General features: G+C 64.3%; 1 protein-coding gene across 1 annotated transcript; it reads right to left on the bottom strand.

Moving 5' to 3' along the window:
* Positions 1-2536: 2536 nt before the first annotated feature.
* PDCD1 (programmed cell death 1) lies at positions 2537-11527 on the bottom strand. The gene is made up of 5 exons (XM_032269505.1): positions 11384-11527; positions 5744-6103; positions 5388-5543; positions 5166-5200; positions 2537-4673 (listed from the first exon to the last, which is right to left on the bottom strand). The coding sequence occupies exons 1-5, from the start codon at positions 11457-11459 to the stop codon at positions 4434-4436; spliced, it is 867 nt and encodes a 288-aa protein (XP_032125396.1). The 5' UTR covers positions 11460-11527; the 3' UTR covers positions 2537-4433.
* Between the last annotated feature and the right edge of the window lie 919 nt (positions 11528-12446).

Genomic DNA, 12446 nt, shown 5'->3' with positions numbered 1-12446 from the left:
TCTGGAGGACCCTCCACATCCTGAACTCTCCAGAAACTCAGGAGCCTCACCCAGACGCAAAGTGAGGTTGGTCCACACTGGAGTCCTGACCCATGAGGGCTGATGCCCCCGGGACTCACAGTGCAGCCCCTCGCACGGCCCCACCAGCCCCCAGGGCCTTGGCGCTGCAATCGGGTCGCCAGCCTTGCCTCCTGCAGCCGGAGGAGCACCCGCCGCTCACCTTCGCTCCTGCTGGGAGCTCTGCCCAGAGCGCCGCCCAATGCCCTGGAGCCTGGGCTCCATCCACGCGGCCCTCGGACCTGCGCCCCCGCGCCGAGGCGTCCAGGGCCGGTGGGGGGCGCGGTGGGGGGCGCGGTGGGGGGCGCGGTGGGGGGCGCTGCGGGGCGGGAGGGCGCGGGAAGAGCGCGCGGGCTGCAGGGGCGGGGCGCGGGCCAGGCTCCGGGGGCCGAGGCGGGGGTCTGGCCGCACTCTCAAGCGCCGGGTCCCCCGCGCCCCCTGCGCCCCCGGCAGCCCCCGGCGACCCCCGCGCGCCCCCGCGCCCCCCCCAGCGGACCCCCGCGCCCCCCGCGCCCCCCCACGACCCCCGCGCCCTCCGCGCTTCCGCCCACGACTGTCCGGGGAGCCCCGAGCCGGCCACCCCCGGGCGCTCCTGAGGCCGCGGCAGTGCGTGCGAGGCCGGGACGACCCGCCCGGGGCGCGTGGGTGGCGGGAGCGCAGCCGGCTGCGACGCGGCGCCGGGGACGGAAAAAGTGAGTGCGCGGCGCGGGGCGGCCTGACGGGAAGGCGGGGGGCGCAGCGCTGACGGCGCCGCCTCCTCTCCGCGGCCGCCATGGAGGACGCCGGCCCCGCGCGGCCCGGGCAGCACCGCCCCCGCCGCCCGCCGCTTCACGCTCGGTCCGAGCTCCGGTCTTCCAGCGGACTCGGGCGTGTGGGTCGGTTCGGCCGCGTCCTTCCTGAGTCGGGGTCTCGTCCGCCGCCCAGGCCGGGGCGGGGGCGCCTCCGTGTTCCGCTGCGGCCGCGACCCCGCGCTCCGGGACCCTCCCCTCGGCCTCCGGGGAGCCGGGGCCGCCCCCGGGCGCTTGTTAAGCTCCTCTCCGGAGGCCGGGTCTCCGCGTGCTGCCCGGGCCGCTCTCAAACGCCCGCGCTCCGGGACCCTCCCCTCGGCCTCCCCAAGCGCGGGGACGACGGGCCGCGCGCCCGGCCTCAGTTAGGTTTTTCACTGTAATGTGGCATTTTTGACGCTCGGATGGCCCCCGTGTCATTTTCGCGCCGTCCTGCCCCCCGCGGCGTCCCCTCGTGGTGCCCGGCGACCTGACCCTCGGTGGGGAGCCCTGGGCCCCCGCCCTGCTCCTGCGGCGCCGCGCCTTCGCCGGTGACCCCTGGGAAGCGTTTCCGCGGGGGCTCGGGTGTTGACGGGGCACAGGGCTAGTGCCCGCTGCCTGCCAGCCAGCGCCCGCGGGCTCCCGCTTGGCTTTCCGCCAGCCCCGCTCCTGCGCCCTGCGGCCTCAGCAGCCGCTCGGTGTCCGAGCTCTGGGCCTGCGGGGTGTAGTTCTAACTTGTATTTTTGTTATTGAGAGAAACTGAGCACCCTTCCACTATTTTGGGGTGTATGTATGTACACATGCACTGCCACATGTATGTAAGGCACGCATGCACACGTATGTATACACACCTGCACACACACCCGCACGCCATACCTCGTGTATGCACACATGCATATTTGCACGCACACATGTCAGCACGCGTAGCGCCGTGCACATGTAGGCAAGCTCGCCTCGTCTCTCTGTAGAGGTGTGCTGACATATTCGCTCTTTGGTGATGGTGCAAATATTTTCCCTCAGTTTGTTTATGATCTTTTTTGCCGAGCTAAAGTTTTTTGTTCTCCACTATACGGAGTTCAGTGTCTCAGTCTTTTCTCTCATGGCTCCCTGACGGTTGTCCTTTGTCTTTGGGGATCCCTTCTCCTCCCGCACTGTAAGAATGCACCCACGGTTTCTTGTTTCTTGTAGGGTTCTGTTTTTATGCTTCTCTCTGCTGCATTTGGCATTTATGCACATGAGTCTAAGTTAATACTTTTCCAAATGGCTATCCCGGTCCCTGTGCAGCTGGTTAAAAAGCCTCTTTCCCTGCTCTGATTTGGGTCGCAGGGACTGGGCCTGTTCTGTCTCTTCTGGGCTAATCCCACCTGCTCACATTACAGTCAGTTTCCCCAGAGCTCATAAAGCTGATCCCTTTTCACTTTCTTTTCATGGTTTCTTTTGGCTGTTACTTGCTTGTTAATTTTTCCGTATGAGCATTATAGTTCCAGAAGTGTGGTTTTTATTGGGATGGTGCTAAATTTACAAACTGCGGAGGAAGAACCCGCATGTGTGCAGCGGCGGTGCCTGGGGGCCTGGGGTCCGGGTGCCTGGAGCTCAGCCTCTGCACAGGCTTCCCGCATTTCCAGCATGGGCTCTGCTGGTGGAGCCGCGTCTGCAAAGACCCGGGCTGCTTTCCCTCCCAGGCCTGGTCTGCGGATCTTGCTGGGAGTTCCCAGAACGTCCCCAGTACAGGCACGGCAGCTCTGCCCCTCGCCCCCTCCAGGACGGGGCTTCAGGGAGGCAAGCACAGAATGAGCCCCCGGGAGGGGCAGTGGGTGGGTGGCTGTGCTGTCCGAGGGCCTGGCAGGGCTCCCTTCTCTGCACTGTCCCTGCTGCCAGCAGCCAAGGACCCCAGCAAGGTGATGGGGCTCAAGCAGGCGTGGTCCTGCCTCCCCCGACACCCCCACCCTGTGTACTTGGGGAGGGACCTGCAGATGCTGTGTCCTGCCCAAAACCCCGGGCCCCTCCCTCATAGCCCCGGGGAGTCCTCCCATCCCGCTGTGGGGGCCCTGGCAGAAGGCATCACCCCTGCCTGTAGGGACTGGCGGGCAAGGGGACACGGGGATGGGGAGGCTGGAGCCAGGCAGGCACCGGCACAGCCACTCAGGGACGCCTGTGCCTGGCCAGGAGGCCTGTGGGCAGGGGCCATGGGACCCCCAAAAGGCTTGGATGTGGGGAGGATGGTGCCCCCGCCCTGTTAAGTTGGAGGCACTTCTCACCGGAGGGCTGCATGTGTGAGTGGGGCAAGCAGGGCTGGGAGGGCCTGTGTGTTTCTGGGATGGTGAAGAAAAGGCCTGACCCGGGCCAGGCTCCAGGAAATGGCCAGCACCTTCCACACGCAGCCTCAGGCTGGCCACAGCCCTGCCTCTCCCTGGAGACCTCCTTCCCTCCTGCCCACTGCCCCCACAGCCGCCCAACAGGACAGAACTCTTTAGATCGAGCTCATATTTAATTATAATAGAACCATAAGGAAGGGAGTCCCTCATCCCAGGTGCCCGCCAGCCTCCTGGATACTGGTGGGCCTGCCCCAGGAGTGGAGTGCAGTGTGTGGATGGGAGGGGTGGCCAGGCCACAGCGGGATGCCCGGCCCCGGGGGTCGCCTTTACCTTCCCAGCCAGGCCCTGGTGGGAGCCCGGACAAACGCCTTTACATAATCGTGTGAATGGGTGCTTAGGCCCTGGATGCCAAGGAGAACCCCCAGTGTGGGTGAATGGGGGGCCCTGGGTGCCTGTACCAGTTCCCCCAAACCACAGAGCTTGCCACAGCTAGGAGGGGCTAGTCAGCCCCAGCCCTGCCCCCGACCAAGGCAGCCTAGGACGTCCCTTACCTGAGTCGTGAGAAGGGCTGGGGTGGTGTGGCGGGGAGGCCAGAGCGCTGGCTGGGCCTGAATGGCCTCCGGTTCTGCCTGGCCTCTTACTGCCTCAGTTTCCCTGCCCCACAAAAGGCCTGAGGCACTGCCTGGGCACGTGTAAGGTGGAGGGGGTTCCTGCCCCGCCATCACAGCCAGGAGCTCTTGGAGCCTTCCCTGAAACTTCTCTAGGCCTGGGAGAGCAGCCAGCTCCCAGGGAGTCCCCAGCCCCACGCACCTCCCACCCCGTGCCCAGTCTTGGGCCCTGTGTCCAGGGTGTCTCGGGATGCCCCTGCCACGGACACCTTGGCTGCTCCAAGGCAGTCTTCAACCAGGCCCCCAAGTTCAGGCAAGGGGCTCTGGGGGCGGCGGCAGGCAGGGCCACGGTGTCTTCAACCCCAGGCAGCAGCAGCAGCAGCAAGATTCAGGGAGCCGGACGCAGGCAGCCCTGTCCAGGCATCCGGCCCTCCCTGTAGGGTACGGTGACACTGCTGCCTGGGTCGCTGTGGGCATCCAGACATGAGTCTTGCCGTGGGGCTGTGCCTGGCAGGGCTGTGCCCGGTGGGGCTGGCAGAGGTGCAGGACAGCACCCCTGTAACCCCCAGGCAGCTCAGCCCCTGGGTGGCCTGCACCGCCCTGCATGCTGCCTGTGCCTCCTGAGGGAAGGAGCTGAGCCTAGGCCCGCGGTGGAGGGTCTGCAGGATGTTGGTGGCCAAGGAAGCCCGTCAGAGGGGCCAAGAGCAGTGTCCGTCCTCTGGCCTTAGCGGCCGGGGACTCCGAGGGCCTTCGGCTGAGCCCCTGCGGGCCGGGAACGAGGCGCCCAGCTCACTGGAGAACACGATGGTGGCGTACTCCGTCTGCTCAGGGACACAGGGCGTGGGGGGCTCCGGGGTCTTCTCTCGCCACTGGAAGTCCAGCTCCCCATAGTCCATGGAGAACACAGGCACGGCTGAGGGGTCCTCCTTCTTTCGGGAGAGAGGGAGGGGGAGTCAGCCCCCACGGCCCACCCCAGGAAGGAGGCATGTGGCTCCACAGCCTGGCTACAGTGCGGTCACCGAGCCTGCGCCCCTCACGGAGGGCCGCTTGCCCTGGGCTGTCCCATTACTGCCCTCCGTGTGACCTGGGACGCTATCCCTCCTCTCTGGCTCAACGTCCCCATCTAAAATTTCCCTGGCATTCTTGTAGATTTAGGATTCCAAAATGTGACTTTTCAAGCTCTCCTCTCTCCAGCGTAAGGTAGGAAGTGACCGAGCCCACCCCTCACAGGCGGCCACACGCATGGGCCATTCACCCCCTGAGACTGCAGGCAGGCTGGGGCCCCAGGTCGTAGCTTTAGGGATTGAGGTGGCGGCTGGGGCCGGGGAGGCGGGGTCCTGGCCCGAATGGCGTGCGAGACCTGCAGGCCATGTGCTTCCACCTCTGCCCACCCGGGAAGGACGGCACAAGGAGACACTCACCAGGGGCTGGTCGGTGCGCTGGACTCCCATGGCCCCTGAAGACAAACACACTTGGGATCACCAGGCAGACCCTCAGCAGCACTCCCCAGGGGAGGGTGGGGGTCTTAGCCCAAGAGCCTTCATCACTGGTGGGGAGGAGAGGAAGGGTGGAGGGAGGGGAGGCCGGAGTGAGGGCTGTCAGCAGGGTTGGGGGAGCAGGCTGAGGGGCTGGGGTAACGTTACCTCGTGCAGCCCGGGGGCAGATGGCAACCAGGACCCAGGCCAGCAACCCCAGGCTGGCCAGCAGTCCGACCACGACGCCGACCATCAGGCCTTGGAACTGGCCGGCTGGCCTGGGTGAGGGGCTGGGGTGGGCTGTGGGCACATCTGGGTTTCTCTCTGGAAGGGCACAAAGGTTGGGGGTTAGGATGGGGTCAGGTTGGAGGGTCAGGGGCAGGGTGCTGGGCGTGGGACAGAGCCCTGTCCTGGAGCCGTGGGGGTCCCTGCCCTACCACCCTGGGGCTCATGTTCCTGTGCAGGAGGGGCACCCACCCCGGCCCGTCCCTGCCCGCCCCTGCCCGGGGCCTCTTAGGCCGTACCTGTCACCCTGAGCTCTGCTCTCGGGCTCTCTTTGATCTGCGCTGTGGGGGCCAGGGAGATGGCCCCGCAGAGGTAGGTGCCGCTGTCATCACGCCGGGCCCCGATCACGCTCATACGGAAGTCGCGCCCGTTGGGCAGTTGCGTGACTCGGAAGCGGTGGTCGTGGCCCGGCTGGCTGCGGTCCTCAGGGAAGGCGGCCAGCTTGTCCGTCTGGTTGCTGGGGCTCATGCGGTACCAGTTCAGCACGAAGCTACCCGACGTGTTGGAGAAGCTGCAGGTGAAGGTGGCGTTGTCCCCCTCGGCCACCATCAGCAGGGCTGGGGAGAAGGTGGGGGGGTTCCAGGGCCTGTCCCGGGAGTCTGAGAGATGGAGAGAGGTCAGGAAGAGGCTGGGCGGCCCTGCAAGGCATCCTTGGCCACCTGCCCACCCACTTTGGGCAGCAAGGGCTCTGGAGGGGCCACCCCAGCCGGGGTGTCCTTGGTGAGTCTCTCAGGGCCTCTGCTGCCCGGAGACAGCCGCTCGAATCCACGGCAAGGCCTCTTCCTTCTACTTAAGGCGGGGCTTCTGCCCTGCGCCTGGCTCTGACCTAGATCCCCCCGGTTTCCTACTAAGAGCCTTCACCCCCTTCCCCGTTGAGGCCGATGCCCAGAGAGAGCTGTTCGGGGGCTACCCATCCCTGGCCCCTGACCCTTGGGCATCCTGGCCTGGTCCTATCTGCACTGCTCTGGCACAGGGGAGTGTGACTGTGCTGTGTGGGTGGGGGTGCTGCCATGGAGACCCCAGCCCTGGGAGGAGTGCGGCCCCTCGTCAGTCTTTGCCCTGTTTCCAGGACAAGCTCAGAGCTGGGAGCCACACCCAGCTCCCAGAGACCACGTGGCGTGGACATGACTGCCATGGGCAGTGGGCGGTGGGGCCTCCACATTTTCCAGCAAGACCGTGGAGACTGGAGCTCATAGCAAAGATGCTTCAGAAACCAGATGAGCCATTGCCTCCTAAGTGGACAGATGTGGGCCCCCAACACTGGGCTTCCTAAGACAAGGACCTACTGAAGCATTTGCCTGCCAGGGCCAGGGCCAGGGCCTGGGAAACCCACGCGGCAGCCGGGGGGCTGCAGATCTTCTGCAGGTGGGGGCACCGCACAGGCTTAAGACCCAGGCCCGAAGATGCTGCACAGCAGGTGGTTTTCCCTGCCTGCCCACCCACATGTCCCATGCCGCAGGCTTCCCCAAATAAGGCGCCAGCCCTGCACTGTCAGTCCCGGGGGCTGTCACTCAGCCCCAGCTCTGTCCTGTGCCTGCATGGGCGCCCCCCACGTGGCGATACAGATTCCGGGCCCTGGTTGCTATGGCTGCAGTCAGGTGGATTCCAAGGCGGGTGGTGATGATAACCCAGGGAGCAATCAGCTCAGAGGACAAGAGGCTGGCCCAGGGCCTGCTGGCTGGATGCCAGAGGTCAGTGGGGCTGTGCCTGGACCGACTCCTAGTGCCCACCCCACTGGGTACCTCCCGGGGGATGCGCAAGGTGTCTGAAGTGACCTCGAGTGTCCCTGTTCCCTCTGTGCCCACGGCCTCCTGGCTGCCCAGCACTTGCCTCCTCCACCGTTGTGTCTGTCCCCCAGCATCCTGGTGGTGTGCCCAGACGTGGCAGGGGCGGGGCTGGCTGCATCGGGGCTGCTGAGGTGAGCCCCACTCTCTGAGACCTGAGACTGCCGCTTGTCTGCTGACTGGCCAGGGGACGCCCCCTGCAGACGGTGGCAGGGCAGACCCGGGCATCTCCCAGCCTATCAGGAGTAGGTTTTGACCAAGGTGGGCTACAGGGCAGTGTGACTCTCAGGGCCAGTGGGCAGCCAGGCCAGGGCAGCGGGACCGCAGTGGGGACACCCGTCCAGCACTGGGAGACCTGCCTGAATGGAGGAAGATGGGCTCCCAGCATCAGGGCCAAGCAGGCTCCTGGGAAGCAGCCTGGGGCAGGGTGGCTGCAGCTGTCACGGGGGCTGGGCTGGGGCACAGAGCGTGGAAGTCCCGCGCCCTCTGGGTTTCTGGGGTTGCAGTGGGGACCCACTGGCCCCAACCCTGCAGGTAGCCCCTCAGGGGCTCTGCCTCCCAGGCCAGGGCTGCATGTGGCTGTTGGCACAGACAGGCAGGTGAGGGACCTATGAGCAGGGACCCTGCATGGTTAGGAAGTACAAGGACACCGCTGAGGGACCCCCCCAATGTGGGACGAGATGCTGGCAACAGGGCCAAGGCTGCTGCGTATCTACACTGGCACATCCACGGAACCACTGGTGCTGTCCCTTAATTAAAAACATAACTGCTGTCTATTTATTTGCACACCTTGGTGGAGAGACCTGCTCTTGGCTTGGTCTATGCTGGTTGATGATGGGCTCGACCCTTTTCCTGTCTGGCCTTGAGCCAGGACCCTGGGGTCCTGCACACCCCCCATTTTGGAATCCACCCTGGGGAGCACGCCCAGTTGGGCCCCTTGGCCTCCCCTGCCCCCACTGACTGGCTGGGTGGGGTGGGAGCTACCTTGGTGTCTGAGGCTCAAGCAGCCCCCTCTCCCGCCTCCCCCAGCGGCTCCCAGAGAAGCCCAGTGTGGGGAGCTGAGTGGTGACTTCTAGCAGGGCCTGCCTCACCTCAGTCCTCTGGCCACCTCCTCCAGGAAGGCTTCCTGGCCTCCCTTGGCGGGTAGAATCTACTAAGAAGATGAATATTCAGAAATGACCACTGGCTGGTCGTGGGTCGAGTTGGATTTGAGGAGTTTCTATGGGATTCCACTGTTTCCCCAGGTGCTCCCTCTTGGATCCGTGTAGGATCGTGGGTTGATGGGAGAAGGCTGTGCTCTGTGCAGGTCGGGAGGGAGACAGCCCGTCCTGGGGTGTGGAACAGGCCGTGAACATCACGGGTCGTGAGGCGGGGGCGCTGGCTCCCACAGAGAGACCCCGTTTCAGGCTGCGCTTTCCAGAAGTGCACGGAGGAGGCTGTGCCTGCCCCACGGCTGGGCCGGAGGAAGCAGACCCAGCAGCTCTGACTGCTATCCCACTAAAGACAAGGAAACTGGCCGCAGGCTGTGCCAGGGTGAAGAGAACAAGCTTGTCCCTAGAAGGCCTGGCAGGGGCGAGGAATGGGTCTTCTGAGTTCTCCCAGTCGTGAGTGTGTGTGGAGGTGGGAAGGGCCGTGGGAAGGGCTGTGGGCCGAACGGAGTCCCTACAGATTCCCCGTGGAGGCTCTAACTCCCGTGACCTCAGAAGGTGGCCTTATGAAGAACAGGCTGATGGCAGCTGGGACTAGGTAAGATGAGGGCACGGGGCCCTGTGGGCGCTGACCCAGCCCGCCTGGTTTCCTGCACAGAGTCACGCACGCAGAGATGAAGGCAGAGCCTGGTGGATAATTCCGCAAGACCCAGAACACAGGGTGGCCAGAAAACCCCCAGCCAGGAGAGGCTGAGCAGAGCCCCTCAGAGCTGGGGAGCCGACCTGGTGCAGCTCTGCCCAGCACATCCAGCCCCTGGATGGCAGAGGACAGTCTCTTTCGAAGCTGCAGCCGGGAGGGAGATGCTGAGCAGAGCCCTGAGGCTTTGAAGCCACTTGGTCTGTGCAGCTCCAGCCGCCCAGTCCCCAAAGCACATGTGTCAGTATTCTCAGTTATCCATTCTAGGTGAGGGATATTCATTGTTGTGTTTTTAAACTTTTTTGGTATATTTTTCAAATTAGTAGGTTGAAAATAATTTAAAAATCTGACTTTAAAAAGCTCATGCCTATAATCCCAGCACTTTGGGAGGCTGTGGTGGGAGGATCATTTGAGCCCAGGAGTTTGAGACCAGTCTGGGCAACCTAGTGAGACCCCTGTCTCTACGAAAAGTGGAAGAAATTGTCCCGGTGTGGTGGTGCGTGCCTACAGTCCCTGCGGATGGCTTGAGCCCCGCAGGTCGAGGCTGCCGAGATCACACCTTCACACAGTGAAGGCACTCCAGCCTGGGCGACAGAGCGAGACCCTGTCTCTAAAAGAAATGAACAAAAAAGTGTCCCGGCTGGGCTGGGCAGTTTTCACAAATGACCTGATTTAATCCTCAGGACACAGCGTCGCCAGGAGGCCTTCTCACCTAAGATCCCGAAGCCCACGGAGCAGCCAGTATGGGCCAGGTCTTGCCAAAGCCCGGAGCTCAGGGCGCGGCTCTGATGAGCTCACGGTGGTCCCGCGCCAGAGCAGAGGCTCTTACTTACGCTCCTGCCATCACATATGGGCTTGCAAGCGACCGGGTTTGGGAAATCTCATAAAACATGAGGGAAACACGCCTGAGGCGGGAGGGGTGGCTGCGGGGTGACCAAATAGCAAACGCAGTGGGTCGTTCCAGGGGGAGAAGACACATCCCAGAAGGAAGACCCTGCGGCCAGGTGGCTGCGTCTGGGTCAGGACACATGGGACCCCACTGATGCCCACTGCACCATGCGGAGTGCCCTGTGCTGAGTGTTACGGGCTGTTGGGACAGGGGAACTGAGACTGTAGCCCCTGAGAGTCTCCCCTGCACCAGTGTGGGCACCTGAAGCAGGAGTGTCTGGCTGCAGACCCCGACACAGGGGAGGCTCGGCCCCCCTCCTGCCTCAGCTCTTCCTCCCCGTGACAAGCGCCCCCTGCACTCCTCTGCTCCCCCCACGAATGTCTTGCTGGGGTGCGTTTTGGCCACAGCATCTCCAGTTCTGAGACTCACGGGCCTCCCTGAAGAGGCGGCACTGAGGCGCAAAGGCAGGGCCCGGGCACCCAGGAGCAGGCACTGGGAAAGGGGCTGAGGCAGAAGCCCCCAGCACCTGCCATGGTGAAGGGGCACCAGGACCCCCAGGACAGGAGCCTCGAGGGGTATCAGGGCCCCTCGTCTTATCCTCTCACTGGCCTCACACCCCTGTGCCCAGCAAGGCCCAGAGGGACCGCCTTGGGCTGGGCCTGAGGAAAACCACCCTCCCTAGACCTCTGTATTCTCAGGCGCAGGCTGGCGGGGCACAGAGGCTCAGCAGGCATAGAAGGCTGAGGGGTGGGTTGTGGACACAGATGGCCCAGGGGCACCGGCAGCCCAGGAAGAGCCTCCCCTTCTCGAAGACCTCTCCCAGGGACTGCCGGAACAGGGCTTGGGAGTGCCCTGGAATCTGGGCAGAGATGCAGGCGGGGCACAGCCCCCACCCAGGAGGGTTCCTGGAGGCAGAAGAACCAACCTCACTCAAACAGGTACCCCTTTGATACAATTAGAAAAATGAGTTCATCTAAACTTGACGTTGTAAAGCCAAGGTCAGTCCCATATGGGGCTGGTGCCACCCTTAGGAAAACTCAAGTGAGAATCGAGGCTGCCCGGGCCGGGAGAGCCACGCATAGACTCACCCCGGCCAAGGTGGGGGCTCTGGGCAGCCTGACCTGCCATTCTACCAAGACACGCAGCACCCAGGACTGGCTGAGATAGGACAGAGGTCCTGCCTGCCCAGGAGCAGAGAGGGGACTTGGGCCCCGGGAGGAGTTACCTGGGCAAGGGGCAGCTCGGGTTTAGGGCAGAGCTAGACTGCCCGCCATGGCACCCCCCCCACCTGCCAGGGGCTGAGGGTGGAAGGTCCTTCCAGACCCCTGACCCCAGGACACCTGACCGCTGACCCCACCTACCTAAGAACCATCCTGGCCGCCAGCCCAGTTGTAGCACCGCCCAGACGACGGGCCAGGGCGCCCGTGGGACCTGCATGCCGGGAGCAGCCCGGCCAGTGCCAGCCGCTGCCTTTACTGCTCAGGCAGATGTGAGCGGAAGGGAAACTGTCCCAGGGAGGTCGAAGGGAGGGTGCCCGCCCCTTGCTCCCGCCCCCTCTTCCTCCACCTCCATGTGGGTGGGAGTGACAGAGGCAGTGCTGGGGGAGGGGGAGAGGAGGGTGGGGGAGGGAGAGAGACAGAGACAGAGGAGATGGGGAGGAGGTGGGCCCGCAGCCCCCACCCCGTGGGGGTCTCCTCAGCCTAGGCCCCTCCTCCATTCTGTGTCTCTGCTCACCACTGTGGCCTCTTTCCAGAACCAGCCGGAGCTGCCCTTCCTGAGGCTGTGGGATGGGGGCAGGACCTCCCCCTCCCCACCCCCCACCGTCTCCCTGGGGGCCAGGCCTTCCTGCCTGGGAAGGTGGGTAGTCGCCTCTGGGCTCAGGTTCCTGGGGCTGCAGTGAGAGGTAGGCTGGGCCCCACCCCCATTCAGTCAGTGCCTCTGGGAGCCTGGGGCTGCCCGTAGCGTCTGCCCTGCTGGGGGCGGGTGTCTGGCTCTGCCTTCTCTGCCCAGTCCCCTCTCTGGAGCAGGTAGCCCCACTGAGTGACAACTGTCCGCGGCTAATCCGCTCCCCTCCACCTTCCACCTTCTGGATGACTCCACACGGTGGCCGTATTTCCAGATCTTTCCACTGAGTGACGCCTCCAACAGCCTGGTGGGAGGGTGCTGGCTGTGAGGCTGACCTCCCCCAACCCCCCAGCCTACCCCCCAGCCCACCCTCCAGCCCACCCGTGCCAGGTGCGGTGGTTCGAGGGTCCAGTGCCTGGGCCTGGCTGATGCCGGAGTTTGCGAAATGGCTGGCTCATCTCCTTGTATTCTGCCCTGAGCATTTCATTACAGCGAATGGAAAATAGGAGAAATGAAACTGCTGATATTAGTGATGAGATGCGTCAGGCTCACCAGCTTAAAATAACCGAAGCGAGGCTA

This window comes from Sapajus apella, unplaced genomic scaffold (genome assembly GCF_009761245.1).
Source record: "Sapajus apella isolate SASKATOON/1434 unplaced genomic scaffold, GSC_monkey_1.0 scaffold194, whole genome shotgun sequence".
Classification (NCBI taxonomy): Eukaryota; Metazoa; Chordata; class Mammalia; order Primates; family Cebidae; genus Sapajus; species Sapajus apella.
The sequence above is the reverse complement of the archived record's forward strand: the minus strand, read 5'-3'. Positions and strand labels throughout refer to the sequence as shown.

Coding starts and splice junctions, on each gene's coding strand:
- PDCD1 (XM_032269505.1), bottom strand. CDS start 11,459: ATGCAGGTCCCACGGGCGCCCTGGCCCGTCGTCTGGGCGGTGCTACAA. Junction 5,544..5,743: donor AGCAGAGCTCAGGGTGACAG/GTACGGCCTAAG, acceptor GTGCCCTTCCAG/AGAGAAACCCAGATGTGCCC. Junction 5,201..5,387: donor CTGCCCCCGGGCTGCACGAG/GTAACGTTACCC, acceptor GTTTGTCTTCAG/GGGCCATGGGAGTCCAGCGC.